The 21613-nt window shown below is 43.5% G+C and overlaps 1 protein-coding gene across 1 annotated transcript in view; it reads left to right on the top strand.

Annotated features, from left to right (window-relative positions):
• The first annotated feature begins 2485 nt into the window (after nucleotides 1-2485).
• Nucleotides 2486-21613, top strand: part of LOC126427070 (partner of bursicon) — a 31253-nt gene continuing 12125 nt past the window's right edge. The window contains exons 1-2 of the mRNA XM_050089246.1: nucleotides 2486-2535; nucleotides 15441-15592. Of these exons, the coding sequence (XP_049945203.1) occupies nucleotides 15445-15592 (148 nt within the window). The 5' untranslated portion in view covers nucleotides 2486-2535; nucleotides 15441-15444. The remainder of the gene's footprint in view (nucleotides 2536-15440; nucleotides 15593-21613) is intronic.

The following is a 21613-nucleotide window of genomic DNA, read 5'->3' as shown; positions in this document are numbered from 1 at the left end:
CTGTAGCGCCTAGAACCGCTCGGCTACCTCGGCCGGCTGAACTCTTTTAATCAGCTATTCTGCGTCATCCTTATCTTTTCGTGCTTGGAGCACAGTGATACGGCGAGATGTTATCCTAAAATCCTTTTTCAAATTAGTAATAAATCCTAGTGAAGCTGTTAAGTTTGTACACCCGAGATTTCTGGCTACGTCCAATACCCAATGTTGTAAATGCCAATAATGAACGACGAAACCACATTCTCGCGCTTCATCGAATTTCGCCATTACACGCTCCTTGATGGTCTTGAACAGCAGTGTACGATTTCCTTTGAAAACTGTATTTCCTTCTCTTTTCTTTGCCACGTAATCCAGTATGTTTTTAATATTGCTTTTAGACTTCAGTTTAGGGTATCTTTCCAGAAGCTTGTCGTATGTGTCGAAACCTCTCACGTAATAATCATCGTACATGTTGTCCAGTGTGTTGTCATCAAACGTCGTGATGATACTTGCAACTTTAACCTTCTTCTTGGGAGACGGTTGATTTCTCAGGATCTATGCACGCAAATTGCGTGAAAATGAAATCAAATGTCAATTTTAGTATAATATGTTTGTCCAATCCCAAAGAAAGCAGGTGTTGACAGATGTGAAAATTACCGAACTATCAGTTTAATAAGTAATGGCTGCAAAATATTAACGCGAATTCTTTACAGACGAATGGAAAAACTAGTACAAGCCGACCTCGGGGAAGATCAGATGGGATTCCGTAGAAATATTGGAACACGTGAGGCAATACTGACCCTACGACTTATCTTGGAAGCTAGATTAAGGAAAGGCAAACCTACGTTTGTAGCATCTGTAGACTTAGAGAAAGATTTTGACAATGTTGACTGGAATACTCTCTTTCAAATTCTGAAGGTGGCAGGGGTAAAATACAGGGAGCGAAAAGCTATTTACAATTTGTACAGAAACCAGATGGCACTTATAAGAGTCGAGGGACATGAAAGGGAAGCAGTGGTTGGGAAAGGAGTGAGACAGGGTCGTAGCCCCTCCCCGATGTTATTCAATCTGTATATTGAGCAAGCAGTAAAGGAAACAAAAGAAAAATTAAGAGTATTCAGGTATTAAAATCCAGGGAGAAGAATAAAAAACTTTGAGGTTTGCTGATGACATTGTAATTCTGTCAGAGACAGCAGAGGACTTGGAAGAGCAGTTGAACGGAATGGATAGCGTCTTGAAAGGAGGATATAAGATAAACATCAACAAAAGCAAAACGAGGATAATGGAATGTAGTCGAATTAAGTCGGGAGATGCTGAGGGTATTAGATTAGGAAATGAGACACTTAAAGTAGTAAAGGAGTTTTGCTATTTGGGGAGCAAAATAACTGATGATGGTCGAAGTAGAGAGGATATAAAATGTAGAATGGCAATGGCAAGGAAAGCGTTTCTGAAGAAGAGAAATTTGTTAACATCGAGTATAGGTTTAAGTGTCAGGAAGTCGTTTCTGAAAGTATTTGTATGGCGTGTAGCCTTGTATGGAAGTGAAACATGGACGATAACTAGTTTGGACAAGAACCGAATAGAAGCTTTCGAAATGTGGAGCTACAGAAGAATGCTGAAGATTAACTAATGAGGAGGAATTGAATAGGATTTGGGAGAAGAGAAGTTTGTGGCACAACTTGACTAGAAGAAGGGATCGTTTGGTAGGACATGTTCTGAGGCATCAAGGGATCACCAATTTAGCATTGGAGGGCAGCGTGGGGGGTAAAAATAGTAGAGGGAGACCAAGAGATGAATACACCAAGCAGATTCTGAAGGATGTAGGTTGCAGTAGGTACTGGGAGATGAAGAAGCTTGCACATGATAGAGTAGCATGGAGAGCTGCATCAAACCAGTCTCAGGACTGAAGACCACAACAACAACACATGTTTGTCCAATGAATACCCGTTTATCATCCGCATTTCATCTTGGTGTAGCAATTTTAATGGCCAGTTGTGTACTTTTATGTTGTAATTCTACGTACTGAGACGTTCCATGACCTTGGAGGTTTGCTCTTCAATCTGGTCCTACTGCACTTGAGGTGTAAATAAAAAGAAATATAAAACATCACGTGAATGGGTGTATCAGCTTTAGACCGCTGGGGAGGTTAAAGACCGTTTGTGCTACAAGCGAGCTCTGGTGCCTGGGAAGCGGGGGAGTCGGAGAGGGGTGTGAGAGTACAGGAAGAGGGGGCGGGGGTGGGTGTTTCTGGATCACAACATCTTCGCCGCGGGGTGCCGCTGTGCTAACAGCGATTGCCTCTCGGCGCCCCTTGGCGCCCGAGCAGCTGCCTGGCTCCCATCCCCCACTCCAGTGGGTCAGGACGCCACAGGTGTCCGCTGTACACTGCTGCGCATGCGCGGCCACGTGACTGTCTCGAAGGCTCGGGGTGGGGAGTAGGGTGGGACTGTGGCGCGCCTAATATAAATACTTGCGCGGCGGCGTTATTCGATCACTTGCTTCGGCGAGCGATCCGAGGTCTGTGCTTCTCTCGTCTGCGGAACAACCCCAACATCTGAGGTGAGGTAACACTGATTATGCATTTCAGAGTTTATTGAGCTCCACTCGTCATCATCATAAGTGTTCTGCCCCAGGGCAGGTCTTCACATGTAGTATCCATGCTGTCCTGTCCTCTCGTAATTGTTTTCTGTCCTTATACTATCCACCATCTGGTATCTTCTGGCCCTCCTCTACTTCTTGCTCTTCTTCTTCTTCTTTTTTTCCATTCATCATCCCTTCCATAGCATTTATCGGTAAACAATTTCCTCTCATCCAGCGTCTGAGCCAATTCTGTTTCCCCATCCTGATTACTTCTATAATTTCAGTGTCTTGTCCCAATTCTCTCAACATCTCCTGACTTTTCGCTTTGTTCATCAATTTGATCTTTTCCATCCTTCCACATATCCACATCTTCTTCTTTCTTCCTCTTTCCTGGGTGTCCATGTCTCAGCTCTGTATACTGTCACAATATGAAGCACTTTGCCTGTCCCTTCTTCAGCTCCCTGTCCATGCATCCACATAGAAGATCCCTCTTCTTGAATGAGATTTTCACTCTGCAATGGAGCATGCGCTGATATGAAACTTCCTGGAAGGACGGGGCATGGGTCGTGCTTGGGTAGCTCAGTTGTTAGAGCACTTTGCCGCGAAAGGCAAAGGTCCCGAGTTCGAGTGTCGGTCCGGCACATAGTTTTAATCTGCCAGGAACTTTCATCCCTCTTTTTATTGAATGCCTCCTTGCAAATTTCCATACGTGGTTCCATGTCCTTATTGATTCTCATGTCTACTGTAATTATGTTCCCCAGACTTCTGAAAGCAGTAACTTGTTCTATATCTTCTTGTCCTAACATTCCAATCGTAGTTTTTTCGCTCTCTGCCAATAACACCATACCATCTGCACACTGAATGCATGCTAATCTCCCACCACCAACCCACACTCCTCTTTTTAGTTTGATGTGGACTAAATTAGTTTAAGAAATGCAGCAACCAGTCAATTTTTATTTACTTTTGTATACCCCAATACATGTTTTGGGCTTTCACCCATTTTCACTTGGCATAGTACGTATTTGTATCTTCATTAGCACAGCATTAACTTGGCATACTGCCTATTTATATCTTCATTAGTACATCGACTGCATGCAGTTGATGTGTTAATGCTATGAAAATGAAGATTTAAGTGTGTATTATGTAAACGGAAGTTGGGCGAAAACACAAAACTCTTAGTGGGACGAATAAAAAATATGTAAAAAGTGGCCAGTTGCTGTTTCTCTTAAAGTAACCGACGTGGGTGCTTCTGGATAGTTGTGCTACAGTATTTCAAGTCCATTCCTGGCCATGTAGTGTGGCTGGGTACCATTTTCACTTGTATGTGTTTGGTGGTGGGTGCTTACAACGGAAGTAACAAGAAATGTTTTACATATCGTGTGCCACAATCACAAGATTCTTAAAAAATACATCGACTTTCGTACTCGACAGTGTCACGGATCACAGTCATTTCTTCCAGACAAACGTCTGATTTAGGCGGCGTGCCATTATCAAGAGCTTACTCATATGTCCGGCCACTTAAGTATACAACTGATCGTACAGCAGACTATAACAAGAAGAGTGTTGCATGCTAGTGTTATTTAGATCACTGACGAATGAAATGCTCTACTTGTTCGAGTCTACTACACCAACTGTTGTATATTTAAACGGCTGTGTAAAAATACGAAGAGAAGAGTTGTTGTTGTAGTCTTCAGTCCAGAGACTGGTTTGATTCAGCTCTCCATGCTACTCTATCCTGTGCAAGCTTCTTCATCTCCCAGTACCTACTGCAACCTACATCTTTCTGAATCTGCTTAGTGTATTCATCTCTTAGCTCTCGAAAATTGCACGTCACCGAAATGAGCAAATCGTGTCAGATAAATGACTGTTATCACAATACGGACAAGGCAGAAATGCGAACAGTCGTTTTAACGCCAGGGACATTTTGTACCGAATTCTTCCTTCGAACATATATAGCCTGAGATCAGTTCAAAATATCAGAACGAGGTTTTCGACAAATGATAGTACTAATCTTTTTGCGCGGTTGATGTTCTTAACTCTAGTGTCAAACGAGATATTGAACCAATCGGCGTTTTTTTTAATAATAATAATGAAACAAGCGTTACAAAGAATGAAGACACGTTAATATGATTTGTCGAGGTGGAGGAGGTGTTCAACGTTGTGAAATGGTAGTATAGGATTTTCGAAATTTTGAGAAAAACAGGTGTGCGATATAGGGAATGATGGATGACATACAGTATGTCCAAAAATCAACAGGTAGCAGTAAGAAGGGAAGATAAGGAAGAAAGCGCTCACATTAAAAATGATGAACACAGGGATGTAATCATTCACCCCCTCCACTGTTCAGTCTATGCATCTAAGAAGCAACGACGAAAATAGAAGGAAATCGCAACAGTGTGTTTAAAACTCAGGGTGAAATGGTATCTGTGGCCAAATTCGCTGACGACATTGCCACTCTCAGTGAAAACGAAGAAGAATTACGGGACATGTTGAATGGAAATAATGCGAACACAATAAGGATTCAGGGTAAATCGAAGAAAGACGAAAGTAGTGATGGGCTCATATTGAAGCTGGTGCTGACCGTTTTGAATACCGCACTGGAAGACGAATTATGTATCTTTTTCAGAACCAAAACTCTTAAACATGCGTGCGATTCAGCAACTACATAAAATTGAACAGGTTGCAAAAATCAGACAACCAGTTGCTAATCAAACGTTTATTTAGCCCTTGACCTAGTTTTCGATATGTATAAAAATATCTTCTTCAGTAGGAGTGGGCCCCAAAAACGTATATAAACTGTTACAAATTATTTTTACATACATAACCTGAATCGAAAGAACTGAGTCGAAACAAGGCCCGGGAGTAGACAACTCTACCATCTGGTGAGCAAGATGTATGAGACATGTGAAATACCCTCAGACTTCAAGAATTTCAATCCCAAAGAAAGCAGATGTTGACAGACGTGAAAATTACCGAACTGTCAGTTTAATAAGTCACGGTTGTAAAATACTAACGCGAATTCTTTACAAACGAATGGAAAAAGTGGTAGAAGCCGACCTCGGGGAAGATCAGTTTGGATTCCGTAGAAATATTGGAGCACGTGAGGCAATACTGACCCTACGACATATCTTCGAAAATAGATTAAGGAAAGGCAAACGTACGTTTCTAGCATTTGTAGACTTAGAGAAAGATTTGGACATGTTGAGTGGAATACTCTCTTTCAAATTCTGAAGGTGGCAGGGGTAAAATACAGGGATCGAAAGGCTATTAACAATTTGTACAGAAACCAGATGGCAATTATACGAGTCGAGGGACACGAAAGGGAAGTAGTGGTTGGGAAGGGGGTGAGACAGGGTTGTAGCCTCCCCCCGATGTTATTCAATCTGTATACTGAGCAAGCAATAAAGAAAACAAAAGAAAAATTCGGAGTAGGTATAAAAATCCATGGAGAAGAAATAAAAACTTCGAGGTTCGCCGATGACATTGTAATTCTGTCAGAGACAGCAAAGGACTCGGAAGAGCAGTTGAACGGAATGGACAGTGTCTTGAAAGGAGGGTATAAGATGAACATCAACAAAAGCAAAACGGGGATAATGGAATGTAGTCTAATTAAGTAGTGTGATGCTGAGGGAATTAGATTAGGAAATGAGACACTTAAAGTAGTAAAGGAGTTTTGCTATTTGGAGAGCAAAATAACTGATGATGGTCGAAGTAGAGAGGATACAAAATGTAGACTGGCAATGGCAAGGAAAGCGTTTCTGAAGAAATTTGTTAACATCGAGTATAGATTTAAGCGTCAGGAAGTCGTTTCTAAATATTGAAGAGGTTGCAAAAATCAGACAACTGTGTATGGAAGTGAAACATGGCCGATAAATAGTTTGGACAAGAAGGGAATAGAAGCTTTCGAAATGTGGTGCTACAGAAGAGTGATGAAGATTACATGGGTATATCACATAACTAATGAGCAGGTACTGAACAGAATTGGGGAGAAGAAGAGTTTGTGGCAGGACTTGACTAGAAGATGGGATGGCTTGGTAGGACATGTTCTGAGGCATCAAGGGATCACCAATTTAGTATTGGAGGGCAGCGTGGAGGGCAAAAATGGTAGAGGGAGACCAAGAGATGAATACACTAAGCAGGCTGCAGTACATAGTGGAGATGAAGAAGCTTGCACAGGATAGAGTAGCATGGAGAGCTGCATCAAACCAGTCTCTGGACTGAAGACCACAACAAGAACAACAACAAAATATTAATAATAGAAAAATATTTGTAAGGTAAGCGTACTCACTTGTTACATCACAACATTAGCTGAAACGGTGCCGCTCTCGTCTGTTAGAAAATCGTTATAAAAACCAGAAACACCACATGTAATGGGTTGAGATAGTAGCCAGATTACTTTCAACGTACGTCAGAATAAATGCACAAATGTATTCACGCACTGGTAAAGGCTCTTGGCAACATCAGGTTATAACAGGAGCCCAAAAAAAGAAAATATTTGCATAACGTAAGTATTCACCATGCCAGAGACAAAGGCCAAATGTTAAAAGGTGCAGGCTCAAATGATAAGGAAAAATTGGGATGCAGGGGGTACTAAATACAAGCGGGTAACAACTACATTTTGCTTGTGTTGATCATCACGATTTTACATTAAAGTAAGAATGAAAATTTCTTCTACAAGTACGCACTACGTAAAAAATCTGTAATACATTTGCTGACAGGGTAATATTGTACGTAAATTCAGCGTTTCGGAATCCAAAACGTTCGTTTTTTCTCAATTATTCCAGTAGCTAGTGCTCACAGATGGAACAGACAACTGCCAGTATTTACAGTTTTCAAACTGCGATCGGCCGTGGATTACTTTTACTACAATCCTGAAAAAAAAGAGACCATTGGTATTGTAATTCAGTTTCCTTTTGTTAGGCTAAAAGTTCATTGTTGCAGTCAAAATTTATGACTTCATAAAATAAATGAACATGTCAGTGAGTGTTAAAGTCATCGCCTGGGCGCCATTACGGGACCTATGCTACATTTCATTTCCATGAGAAACTGCACATCACTAGCAAATCCCACTATAGAAATTTTAGGGGTGTTAAGTTTCCGATCTTTTGCCTGGTACAGGCCAGAGAATTGTTGGACTAAAGCGCATTTCTTGGAATGAAGACGTCACGCGGGAAGACGTCATCGCCGTCGGGGCAGACATTTAAATCTACGTGCCCAATTCACAACCAAGTGCCTGGCAGAGGGTTCATCTACCACCTTCACACTGATTCTCTACCTTTTACATCTACATCTACATTCACACCCTGCAAGCCACCCAATGGTGTGTGGCGGAGGGCACTTTAAGTGCCACTGTCATTACCTCCCTTTCCTGTTCCGGTCGCGTATGGTTCGCGGGAACAACGACTGCCGGAAAGCCTCCGTATGCACTCGAATCTCTCTCTAATTTTACATTCGTGATCTCCCCGGGAGGTATAAGTAGGGGGAAGCAATATATTCGCTACCTCATCCAGAAACGCACCCTCTCGAAACCTGGACAGCGAGCTACACCGCGATGCAGAGCGCCTCTCTTGCAGCGTCTGCCACTCGAGTTCGCTAAACGTCTTCTCCGTAACGCTATCACGCTCGCCAAATAACCCTGTGACGAAACGCGCCGCTCTTCTTTGGATCTTCTCTACCTCCTCTGTCAACCCGACCTGGTACGGATCCCACACTGATGAGCAATACTCAAGTATAGGTCGAACGAGTGTTTTGTAAGCCACCTCCTTTGTTGATGGACTACATTTTCTAAGCACTCTCCCAATGAATCTCATCCTGGTACCCGCCTTACCAACAATTAATTTTACATGATCATTCCACTTCAAATAGTTCCCTACGCATACTCCCACATATTTTACAGAAGTAACTGCTACGAGTGTTTGTTCCGCTTTCATATAATGATACACTAAAGGATCCTTCTTTCTATGTATTCGCAATACATTACATTTGTTTATGTTAAGGGTCAGTTGCCTGCACCAAGTGCCTATCCGCTGCATTTCGCTGCAATTTTCTAATGCTGCAACTTCTCTGTATACTACAGCATCATCCGCGAAAAGCCGCATGGTACTTCCGACACTATCTACTAGGTCATTTATATATATTGTGAAAAGCAATGGTCCCATAACACTCCCCTGTGGCACGCCAGAGGTTACTTTAACGTCTGTAGACGTCTCTCCATTGACAACAACATGCTGTGTTCTGTTTGCTAAAAACTCTTCAATCCAGCCACACAGCTGGTCTGATATTCCGTAGGCTCTTACTTTGTTTATCAGGCGACAGTGCGGAACTGTATCGAACGCCTTCCGGAAGTCAAGGAAAATGGCATCTACCTAGGAGCCTGTATCTAATATTTTCTGGGTCTCATGAACAAATAAAGCGAGTTGGGTCTCGCACGATCGCTGTTTCCGGAATCCATGTTGTTTCCAACAGAGTAGATTCTGGGTTTCCAGAAATGACATGATACGCGAGCAAAAAACATGTTCTAAAATTCTACAACAGATCGATGTCAGAGATATAGGCCTATAGTTTTGCGCATCTGCTGGAGGACCCTTCTTGAAAACTGGGACTTCCCACTCTCGAATCGTGCGCGGGAAAAAGGGAAGTTCAGATCTTTCCGTGCGAGCTCTGATTTTTCTTATTTTTGTTACTATGATCATTTCTCCCTGTGTAGGATCGAATCAGCAAAATATTTTCGCTTTCACAGGAAAAATTTAATGACTGAAATTTTCTTAGAAGATCTCGCCGTAGCGGAACACCGCCTTTGTTTTAATAATGTCCACCCGAAATCCAGTATCATGTCCGTAGCACTCTCTCCCCTATAGTACGAAACGTGCTGCCCTTCTTTGTACTTTCTCGATGTCGATGTAATCCGTGAATCCTATCAGGTAAGGATGCCACACCGCGCATCAGTACTCCAAAAGAGGACGGACAAGCGAAGTGTAGGCACTCTCTTTGGTAGACCTGTTGCATCTGCTAAGTGTTCTGCCAGTAAAACGCCTTCTTTGGTGCGCTTTATCTGTGATGTTCCAATTTAACTCATACGTAGGTGTTATCAGACATTAAGTCAAACTAACGACCTTTAGATTTCTGTGGTTTCTCGTGTAACCGAAATTTGGCGGTTTTTTTATTTTTATTTTTATTTATTTATTTTTTTTATTTTTATTTTATTTTTTTATATTTTTATTTTTATTTTTTTTGTTAGTACTCCTGTGGATGACGACATGTTAGCTTATTGAGACACAAATCCTATTTTTCACGCGATACAGATATCTCACACGACAGCAAACAACCTAAGAGGACTGCTCAGATTGTCTCCTTAATCATTTATGTAGATCAGGAACACCAGATATTACTTCTGTTTTACTCGACCACTTTGCGTCAGTTACTACGAACTGTGACCGCTCTGACGCGAAATCACGAATCGAGTCGCATAACAGAGACGATACTCCATGGGAACCCAATCTGATTTAAAGTCTCTTCTGAGGACTAGTATAAAAAGCCGTCTGGAAAACTAAAAACCTGGAATCAATCTGGGATCGCCTATCGATACCACTCATTACTTCTTGCGAATGAAGAGTTAGTTGTGTGTTCCGCAAGAACGCTATTTTCTGAATCCGCTGGGCCATAGCAGAATGGCCTCTATCAAAGTCCTTTATGTCAGTGTTTATGCCTTTTTTGTGGCCCGTGCCGTCGCTGTAATGGCTACCCACACGGCATTCATTCCTGCGGTGAGCAGTCGTTATAATTTCTTTGGCTCATCATCGTATAGTGAGAAGAAGTAAATACTGTACATCGAGGAGCCATTTTCTCTTATAGCGAAAGGTGACACCAGCAAGTAATTTTAAACGATTTTGCCGCCTAATCATGCCACTGACTTTCTCTTATAGAACTGGGGAAAAGTTGCCCAAATTGTACCAATTTGAGATTTCATTTTTTTTTAATACCGTAAACAGTAAGTCACGAACGTATTTAAACAGTGCCATCCACAACTGCAAGATACTGTTCTTGCCATCCGATTTAAAGAGTGGCAGTTTGAGAAAAATAAACACGCTTGAGTTAAATTACTAAACATCTCCATCTGGAACAAATTAGGAATCTAGTTTCCTAATTTCTATAAGTGGAGGCATGAATAGTGCTACTTTTACAAACTATATCCCTGATCTCAGAGGAATGGACTAGTCAAAGTTTCCAAAATGTTCCATTGTTGCAAAAGTGGCATTGAGATATAACTGTTTCACTTGCTTCCCCGGCTGGCACCCGTTGATTGAATTTACATTTTTCATTTCATGCATATCATCATCTCTACATTCAATCTTCCTCACGCAACTCGCAGTACCATTCCTCTGATTTATGAATGTTTTTCTGTGGTGGTTTCCCCAAAGGGTCTCTAAAACACTTCTTTCACACAGACAGAGCAGTAGTTCTACGTTTCGTCTCCTTTGGTTGCTTCGGTTAGTTAGTTTATTTTTTTATTTTATTTTTTATTTATTTATTTTGCGCATGCTAATTCTAAGCCCACAAGCTCCTTGTCTAGGCCTTGAAGTCTTGTTGGAACTTTCATCAAATCCCTCGGATTCGGCGATATTTCTTGGATGAACTCCTTCAGCCCACTTTTTGCCTGTCATGGCTTCTGTTGCGTTGAAATTATGGAGCTATTCGTTTCGTTCTGCAGTGTCGAAAGCAGGCTTTCCTACGTGCGACACGTTTAAACCGAACATCGTACCTTCAAATGGGAGACTATCTTCATCGCATTATTTTTCAATCTCGTTGGAAAACACTTTACTGCGGCAAATATTTTCGTATCGCCGTTTGTACTTTTGTTTCTACAGCTAAATGAAATTCCTCTGTGTTCCACTTTCCGTAAAACCTTCCCAGTGCCACACTGTAATACAAAATAATTATTTAATTAATAACTTTGCATGAAGAACGCATTAGGAAATTCTCCAGAACGTTTATAAACATTATGTCGCACTCGTAATGCTAAACACATCTCACTATACGAGCAAATTTCTTGAATTCCAGTACAATATCGATAATTTAAACGCCTACATTATACGCAACGTCGCCATTTCTTCTTTGTCAGTTTTCTACAAACGAATCACAACCATCCTTGACTGTCTCAAAAATAAGCTTATTTCATGTATATTCACTCATAAATAAAAAATTGTGCTGGCACTTGCGTTATAACAGCAAATCCCTTCACCATATACACAAAAGTTCGCTTGAAAAATGCAACAAAACCAACGATATCATCTCTCAACACACAGCTGAAAAGTTGACAATATGGCTCCAGCAATGTCGGATAGAACATGAGGTAAGAATTTTATAGCAGTGCTACAAATTAGGTTCCAGAACAATATAAGCAACTCTACCCTATGTATACAAATTTTTCCGATTGCATTGACAAGAGCGTTGAAGAGGACTTCAGTGACAAAACATCAACGGTATGGGATTATTATTCCTCAAACACGCTGCCTTTTCCTGTTTATTTGTTAAATCGACATCCCTTACAAAATGCATTGTACATACTCCTGTTTCTCCAAATATTCCGCATACACAGGGTGATTCACGAAGATATGCAAATATTTTAATAAGTTATTCTACAACTAAACTAAAGAAAAAAGTTCATATAAACATAGCTACGCAAATGTTTAGTTACGGAGTTACGGCTAATAAAAGGTTTTGCCTGAAATTCAGCAACTTCGCTAATATGAAGCCATCGCAAACAGGTTAAAGTAAAGCACGATTTCCACTTATTTTGTTGTTATTGATCTGTTGAACCTAATGAAACATGTGCCAGACGTGTATCTGCAGTAGTTTTCCAGAACTTCCAGAGAAGCGAAGATGTAATTTCGTAAAATTTTTAAATTATTAACAACTTGGCCCAATTTGTTTTTTTTTTTAAATTCCAGACAATGGCACAAAGTTTTCAACGGAAGTTGTAGAGAACTTAATTTTGGAAAAACGATGGTAATTACGTTAGGTGAAACTGTATGAATGTGTCAGATAATCTGCTTTTATTAATACCATAGCACACGTGAATTCATGTTAAAACGGAGAAAACAAAGCACAGTGTTAAGGAAGTTGTACAGCGTACATACACTCACAAAAAAGTTCAGAAACGTCTCCACCGAGTTCGATGCACTTAACTGCACTTGTATGAAAAGATTTTGTTGCTCGTTTCAGTTTCAGAGGGTTGTTCTTAATTTCGCCTATTGCATTCAAAATGCGAGCAAGTAATGCCTCACGTGTATTTACGTTGTCCTCACAAACTGTCTTTCGTCCATCCCCATACCCAAAAATCCTTTGGTGTTCAATCGTGCGACGTGGGTGGCCAAGACGTGTAGCATCACGACCAATCCATTTCTGCGGAAAATGTTCATTTAAATGTGTAGTAACGGCGTTCTGAAATGTGGAGGCGAACCATAATGTTGCAAACACAATTGCGATCGGCTAGCAAGTGGAATATTTTCGAGCAAGCGGGGCATTTCTTCCCGAAGAAACTGTAAATACGCCTCACCGGTTAGACGTCCTGGGAAAATGAATGGTCCAATAAAGTGTGTGTTGATTACACCACACCACACATTTATGCTAAATCGGTGCTGGAAATTGCGTTTCACTGCCGCATGTGGGTTTGCTTCAGACCGTACGTGCTCGTCATGTAAATTGTTTACACCATCTCGAGTAAACTGTGCCCCACCAGTAAATAAAATGTATTTGTGTAACTGCCGATCAGTATTTAACCAGTTGCACAACTCAAAGCGAAGGGCAAGATGTCCCGGATGTAAATGATACACCTTTTGTTTATGGTAAGGATGCGGTGTACGCGATACCTTAGATTGTGAAATGCCTAATCGTTGAGAGATACGTTGAAAAGCATCCATAATATCCTCATTATCGTCTTCACGTATCGAGCGCTCGTATTCATGCATGAACGCTAGGTAGAGAACCTGTCTCCCGTAAAATTCGAAATACTCCACTAATGGTTCGTGCATTCGGAATCCTCCGAGTTGGAGAACGCACGCGATATTCGTTAACTGCAGCCGTAGCATTACCATCACATTTGCCATAAATAAACACCATATTGGCGTATTCCTCTGTCGTAAATTTGAAAGGCATCCCTGTTTCATCAATAATTTACAAACTACAATCGTTACTACGTGGTTTCACTTAAATAGTGTTGTTATTGTGTTCTTTCACTGAACAATGCAGAAAACTAACTCGTTTCAAGGTTAGGTAACGGCTGAAACAATTCACTAACGGTTCCCAACAATGACATAAACGTCTGTACATTTTAAATGGAAAGTAAACAAATTTACTTGTATAATAACCTTTGGTTCTCTGGAAGTTCTGGAAAACTACTGCAGATACACGTCATTAGATTCACCAGATCAATAGCAACAAAATAAATGAAAATCGTGCTTTACCTTAACCTGGCAGAGTTTTGCGTGGCTTCATACTAGAGAAAGTGCTAAATTTCAGGCAAAATCTTTTATAAGCCGTAACTCTGTAACTAAACATTTGCGGACCTATGTTTATATGCACTTTTTCCTTCAGTTTTACTTGTAGAATAACGTCCCCCAGGCTGTGGCTAAGCCATGTTTCCGCAATATCCTTTCTTTCTGGAGTGCTAATTCTGCAAGGTTCGCAGGAGAGCTTCTGTAAAGTTTGGAAGGTAGGAGACGAGGTACTGGCAGAAGTAAAGGTGTGAGGACGGGGCCTGAGTCGTGCTTGGGAAGCTCAGTTGGTAAGAGCACTTCCCCTCAAAAGGCAAAGGTCCCGAGTTCGAGTCTCGGTCCGGCACACAGTTTTAATCTCCCAGGAAGTTTCATATCAGCGCACACTCCGCTGCAGAGTGAAAATCTCATTCTGGAAACATCCCCCAGACTGTGGCTTATTCATGTCTCCGCAATATCCTTTCTTTCAGGAGTGCTAGTTCTGAAAGATTCGCAGGAGAGCTTCTGTAAAGTTTCGAAGGTAGGAGACGAGATACTGGCAGAAGTAAAGCTGTGAGGACGGGGCGTGAGTCGTGCTTGGGAAGCTCAGTTGGTAAGAGCACTTCCCCTCAAAAGGCAAAGGTCCCGAGTTCGAGTCTCGGTCCGGCACACAGTTTTAATCTCCCAGGAAGTTTCATATCAGCGCACACTCCGCTGCAGAGTGAAAATCTCATTCTGGAAACATCCCCCAGACTGTGGCTTATTCATGTCTCCGCAATATCCTTTCTTTCAGGAGTGCTAGTTCTGAAAGATTCGCAGGAGAGCTTCTGTAAAGTTTCGAAGGTAGGAGACGAGATACTGGCAGAAGTAAAGCTGTGAGGACGGGGCGTGAGTCGTGCTTGGGAAGCTCAGTTGGTAAGAGCACTTCCCCTCAAAAGGCAAAGGTCCCGAGTTCGAGTCTCGGTCCGGCACACAGTTTTAATCTCCCAGGAAGTTTCATATCAGCGCACACTCCGCTGCAGAGTGAAAATCTCATTCTGGAAACATCCCCCAGGCTGTGGCTTATTCATGTCTCCGCAATATCCTTTCTTTCAGGAGTGCTAGTTCTGAAAGGTTCGCAGGAGAGCTTCTGTAAAGTTTGGAAGGTAGGAGGCGAGGTACTGGCAGAAGTAAAGCTGTGAGGACGGGGCGTGAGTCGTGCTTGGGTAGCTCAGTTGGTAAGAGCACTTCCCCTCAAAAGGCAAAGGTCCCGAGTTCGAGTCTCGGTCCGGCACACAGTTTTAATCTGCCAGGAAGTTTCAACATATTAAAATATTTGAGTATCTTCGTGATGCATACGCTTGCGAATGCTGGGCTTTTGCAGCTGGTGCGGCAGGCGCAAGCCGTAACGAGTAATGGTGGGTGCGGTTACAGGAGGATGCAGGCCCCGTCTACGTGGTCGTCGGTGGTGCCGCTGTCGCTGGTGATCCTGGCGGCCGCCCTCGCCCCCGTGGCCCGCCCCCAACCCGCCGGGGGCGGCGAAGAGGCCTGCGAGACGCTTCCATCGGAGATCCACATCATCAAAGGTGAGCTGGCTGCTGTCTTCTGGACTGAGGGGTGCGCTGTGTCACAGTCGCAAGGTACAGAACTGGGGGGGGGGGGGGGGGGGGAGTTATCACCCCTAATACAATGTGACCTTAAAAACAGCTTCCAGTAGCCTCGCAACGAATAAGTACAGTTCCCATGAGGATTCTTATCCATTCTCCCTGCAATTTTGCAGGCAATTTTGCTAATGATGATGGATAGCTATTACTCCCCTGTCTCTCCAAACTAGACCATAAAGGTTCCACAAGCTGCGACATCGTCGCGAAAAAACACAGCGACCCATATATGTAATAAGTTTCCTTTAATTTACGTCTATGGTCACAATCTTTTTTATTTACCAGATTACGGGTTTCGGTCTTTAATGACCATCATCAGATCTGTTTGTATGAAACAGATCTGATGATGGTAATTAAAGACCGAGACCGGTAATCTGGTAAATAAAAAAGATTTAATAGAATTGGAGAGAAATTTGTAGCACAACTTGACTAGAAGAAGGGATCGGTTCGTAGGGCATATTCTGAGGCATCAAGGGATCACCAATTTAGTATGTGAGGGCAGAGTGGAGGTAAAAAATCGTAGAGGGAGACCAAGAGATGAATACACTAAACAGATTCAGAAGGATGTAGGCTGCAGTAGGTGCTGGGAGATGAAGAAGCTTGCACAGGATAGAGTAGCATGGAGAGCTGCATCAAACCAGTTTCAGGACTGAAGACCACAACAACAACAACAACCACCGTGAATATCAGGAATCCGGCAAAAGATCAAATTTCTTCTTACATCGCTGCGGCCGGAAAAAGATCCTACAGAGAACGGTACCAACGACGATTAGTAAGAATCGTTCAGCCTGAGAGATGTGCAACCCTTCCGCAAATTGCTGCAGATTTCAGTGCTGGGCCATCGACAAGTGTCTGCGTGCGAACCATTCAACGAAACCTCATCGATATCGACTTTCGGAGCCGAAGTCCCTCTCTTGCACTATTGATGACTGCGCGACACAAAGCTTTACACCTCGCTTGGGCGCATCAACACCGACATCTGACTGTTCATGACTGGAAACATGTTGCTTGGTCGAACGAGTCTCATATCAAATTGTACCGAGCGGATGGACGTGTACGAGTGTGGAGACAACGTCATGAATCCATGGACCCTGCACGTCAGCTGGGGACTGTTCAAGCTGGTGGAGGCTCTGTAATGGTGTGGGGCGTGTGCAGTTGGAGTGATATGGGACCCCTGGTACGTCTAGATACGACTCGTGACAGGTGACACGTACGTAAGCATCCTGTCTGATCACCTGCATCCATTCGTGTCCATTCTACGTTCTGACGGACTTGGGCAATTCCAGCAGGACAATGCGACACCCCACCACTCCAGAATTCCTTCAGTGTGGCTCCAGGAACACTCTTCTGAGTTTAAACTGGCTTAAACTTAAAAATTCCGCTGGCCCACAAGTTCCCTGGACATGAACATTATTGAGCATATCTCGGATGAACGTGCTGTTCAGAAGAGATCTCCACCGTCTCGTACTCTTACGGATTTATGGACCCCCCTGTAGGATTCATAGTGTCAGTTCCCTCCGTACCTGCTTCAGACATTAGTCGAGTCCCTACCACTTCGTGGTCGCGCGGGCCGTACACGATATTAGGCAGGTGTACCAGTTTCTTTGGCTCTTCAGTGTACAACTTCGCAACCCATAACTTTGGTTGTCGCCTCCATTTACATTCAAGCATACATTTGTCGCGGTGTCTCCGTGTTTTTGACCTGTATTTCGCAGAGATAAACGATTTTGCCAGACCACAAAGAAATGACTTACTTGGTTGTAGCAGAACCATGCAGAATTGTGATTTCTAAAGAAATGCTTCTGGAAAACGTAAATGAATAAACTAAAACCATTCGACAAGAAGCTGAGTCAATTCGTCGATACCCCTCATACGCTTCAAAGTATTCATACACCCAAGAAGAATTCAAATTGTACACCGCTAAAATTCTAAAGGCGGCAGGGGCAAAATACAGGGAGCGAAAGGTTATTTAAAATTTGTACAGAAAGCGAATGGTAGTTATGAGAGTCTAGGGATACGAAACGGATGCAGTGTCTGAAAAGGGAGTGAGAGAGGGTTGTAGACTATCCCCGATGTTATTCAATATGTATATTGAGCAAGCAGTAAAGGAAACAAAAGAAAATTTTGCAATAGGAATTAAAATCAACGGAGAAGAAATAAAAACGTCGACGTTTGTCAATAGCATTGTGATTCTATCAGACACCGCAAAGGACCAGGAAGAGCAGTTGAACGGAATGGGCAGTGTCTTGAAAGGAGGATATAAGGTGAACATGAACAAAAGCAAAGAGAGGATAATGGATTGTAGTCGAATTAAATCAGATGATGCTGAGCGAGTTAGATTAGGAAATGAGACACGTAAAGTAGTAGGTTAGTTTTGTTATCCGGTAATCAAAATAAATGATGATGGTCGAAGTAGAGAGGATATAAATGTGGACTGGATAATGGCAACGAAAGCGTCTCTGAAGAGGGAAAATTTGTTAACATCGAGTATAGATTTAAGTGTCAGAAAGTCCTTTCTGAAAGTATTTGTATGGAGTGTAGCTATATATTGAGCTGAAAACATGGACGATAAATAGTTTGGACAAGAAGAGAATGGGAGATTCTGAAATGTGGTGCTGCAGAAGAATGCTGAAGATTAGATGGGTAGGTCACATAACTAATGAGGGGGTATTGAATAGGATTGGGGAGAAGTTTGTGGCACAACTTGACTAGAAGAAGGGATCGGTTGGTAGGACATATTCTGAGGCATCAAGAGATCGCCAGTTTAGTATTTGAGGGAAGCGTGGAGGGTAAAAGTCGCAGAGGGAGACCAAGAGATGAATACACAAAGCAGATTCAGAAGGATGTAGGGTGCAGTAGGTGCTGGGAGATGAAGAAGCTTGCACAGGATAGAGTAGCATGGAGAGCTGCATCAAACCAGTCACAGGACTGAAGACCGCAACAACAACACCGTTGTTCCTTACCTGTAGTAGATCCTTTCCTATGTCGTCCGCCCCAATAGCTGTGTGGTCAGTGCGGCGGTCTGTCACGCCAAGGGGCCCGGGTTCGATTCCCGGCTGGGTCGGAGACTTTCTCTGCTGAGGGACTGGGTGTTGTGTTGTTCTCATTATCATTTCATCATCATCAGTGGAAGGCAACAGGAAACCACCACTGGATTCACTTCCCTAGACGCTCATGCGGTGGACCTCTCTGACGATGCTTCCCCCATGACAAGACCTGCCATAAGGCAGAACACAAAGCTAGTTTTACTCACTTCGTTGATAGCACACACGTACGCGCAGAAATTATTTTTTCGTCTGTGTTTCGGGGGAAGCACATGAGAAGGTGACCTGTCTGCAGTTGGCTTAAGCAACGAATCTCTAAGTTGTATTCTAGGCGGACATTGAATGTAACCATGGGCAAATGTAAGAAACTGACAGGGTGGCAAAAAGAGTCGAACGTGTTTGGCTGCGCCCATGAGCATGCGTGTGTGAAGTTGCTGAATTTGTTCAATGTGGCAAAGAGATGTGGTGACAGGCAGCTGGCCACGAGACACGACTTTAGAATTCTTGTCGGCAAAAGATTCCGACTGATGGAGACCAGAGACCTGTGTCACGGCTTGTGAATCGAAATGACTGCGAAATCCGACTGGCATTTCTGCAGATAGTGAGTGAAGATCCATCATAGTCTGTTAGCGAGAGAACATTGTGATGGGAACCGCGTAGAATCAACATTTGGAGTCTGTCATCTCATTGGCGGCCATTGCTCACACAGTCACATAACGACAACAGAAAAGTTGTAACTTCCTTGCACATTAAAACTGTATGCCGGACCGAGACTCGAACTCGGGACCTTTGCCTTTCGCGGGCAAGTGCTCTTGCCCGCGAAAGGCAAAGGTCCAGAGTTCGAGTCTCGGTCCGGCACACAGTTTTAATCTGCCAGGAAGTTTCATATCAGCGCACACTCCGCTGCAGAGTGAAAATCTCATTCTGGAAACAGAGCTGGCCGAAGTGGCCGTGCGGTTAAAGGCGCTGCAGTCTGGAACCGCAAGACCGCTTCGGTCGCAGGTTCGAATCCTGCCTCGGGCATGGATGTTTGTGATGTCCTTAGGTTAGTTAGGTTTAACTAGTTCTAAGTTCTAGGGGACTAATAACCTCAGCAGTTGAGTCCCACAGTGCTCAGAGCCATTTGAACCATTTGAACCTGGAAACAGAAAAGTTCATCGGGCTGGTAGAACAAGCGACTGGTTTTCTCAACACAACCCCACCGTACTACATCTGGACCGGCCTTCAGCATCACCTGACTTAAACCTCATAAAAAATCTCTGGGACGTGTTGGAACGGCGGATAAAACACAGACTTCGGCATCCCCGCAATTTCGTGGAACAGAACTATCAAATCCTCAGCGTGTGGGTTAACCTGGATGCGACGTATCTGGACAACATTGTGGGCTCACCTCCTAACCGAATTCAGGCAGTTGTCCAATCCAGGACGGGAATTACACTGAATTGAATGATGCTACTAATCTAGACCTGCCATCGGCCTCGCCACAGCGGTAACACCGGTTCCCGTCAGATCACCGACGCTAAGCACTGTCGGCCTGGGCTAGCACTAGGATGGGTGACCATCCTGTCTGCTGAGCGCTGATGGCAAGCGGGGTGCACTCAGCCCTTGTGAGGCAAACTGAGGAGCTACTCGACTGAGAAGTAGCGGCTCCGGTCTCGTAAACTGATATATCGTCGGGTGTGCGGTGTGCTGACCACATGCCACTCCATATTCGCAACTAGGGACGCCTGTGGGGCGAGATTGACACGTCGGCTGGTTGGTATCGTTGGGCCTTCATCTCTTGTTCGGGCAGACATTAGTTTAGTTCCAATAATCTAGAGGTGACTAATTTTTTCCTCTGAGTTTATTAAACGTGCAAGGATCTCAGAACCATATAATAGCGAGAACAATATTTACACTATGTGATCATAAGTATCCAGACAACTGGCTGAAAATGACTCCACCGGTAATGCTGGAATTCAATATGGTGTTGGCCCACCCTTAGCCTTGATGACAGCTTCATCTCGCGCAGGCATATGTTCAGTCAGGTGCTGGAAGGTTTCTTGGGGAATGGCAGCCCATTCTTCACGGAGTGCTGCACTGAGGAGAGGTATCGATGTCGGTCGGTGAGGCCTGGCACGAAGTCGGCGTTCCAAAACATCCCAAAGGTGTCTATAGGATTCAGGTCAGGAGTCTGTGCAGGCCAGTCCATTACAGGGATGTTACTGTCGTGTAACCACTCCGCCACAGGCCGTGCATTATGAACAGGTGCTCGATCGTGTTAAAGATGCAGTCGCCATCCCCGAACTGCTCTGCAACAGTGGGAAGCAAGAAGGCGCTTAAAACATCAATGTTGACCTGTGTTGAGATAGTGACACGTAAAACAACAAGGGGTGCACTCCACGAAAAACATGACCACACAATAACACCACCGCCTCCGAATTTTACTGTTGGTACTACACACGCTGGCAGATGACGTTCACCGGGCATTCGCCATACCCACACCCTGCCGCCGGATCGCCACATTGTGTACCGTGATTCGTCACACCACACAACGTTTTACCACTGTTCAGTGTTTACCGTCCTTACACCAAGCGAGGCGTCGTTTGGAATTTGCCGGCGTGATGTGTGGCTTATGAGCAGCCGCTGGACCTTAGAATCCAAGTTTTCTCATCTTCTGCCTAACTGTCATAGTACTTGCAGTGGATGCTGATGCACTTTTGAAATTCCTCTGTGAAGGTGTGGATAGATATGTGCCTCTTACACATTACGACCGTCTTCAACTGTCAGCAGTCTCTGTCAGTCAACAGACGAGGTCGGCCTGTACGCTTTTGTGCTGTACGTGTCCCTTCACGTTTCCAATTCACTATCACATCGGAAACAGTAGACCTAGGGATGTTTAGGAGTGTGGAAATCTCGCGTA

This window comes from Schistocerca serialis, chromosome 11 (assembly GCF_023864345.2).
Source record: "Schistocerca serialis cubense isolate TAMUIC-IGC-003099 chromosome 11, iqSchSeri2.2, whole genome shotgun sequence".
Taxonomy (NCBI): Eukaryota; Metazoa; Arthropoda; class Insecta; order Orthoptera; family Acrididae; genus Schistocerca; species Schistocerca serialis.
Note: the sequence above shows the minus strand (reverse complement) of the source record. Positions and strands in the feature narration are given on the sequence as shown.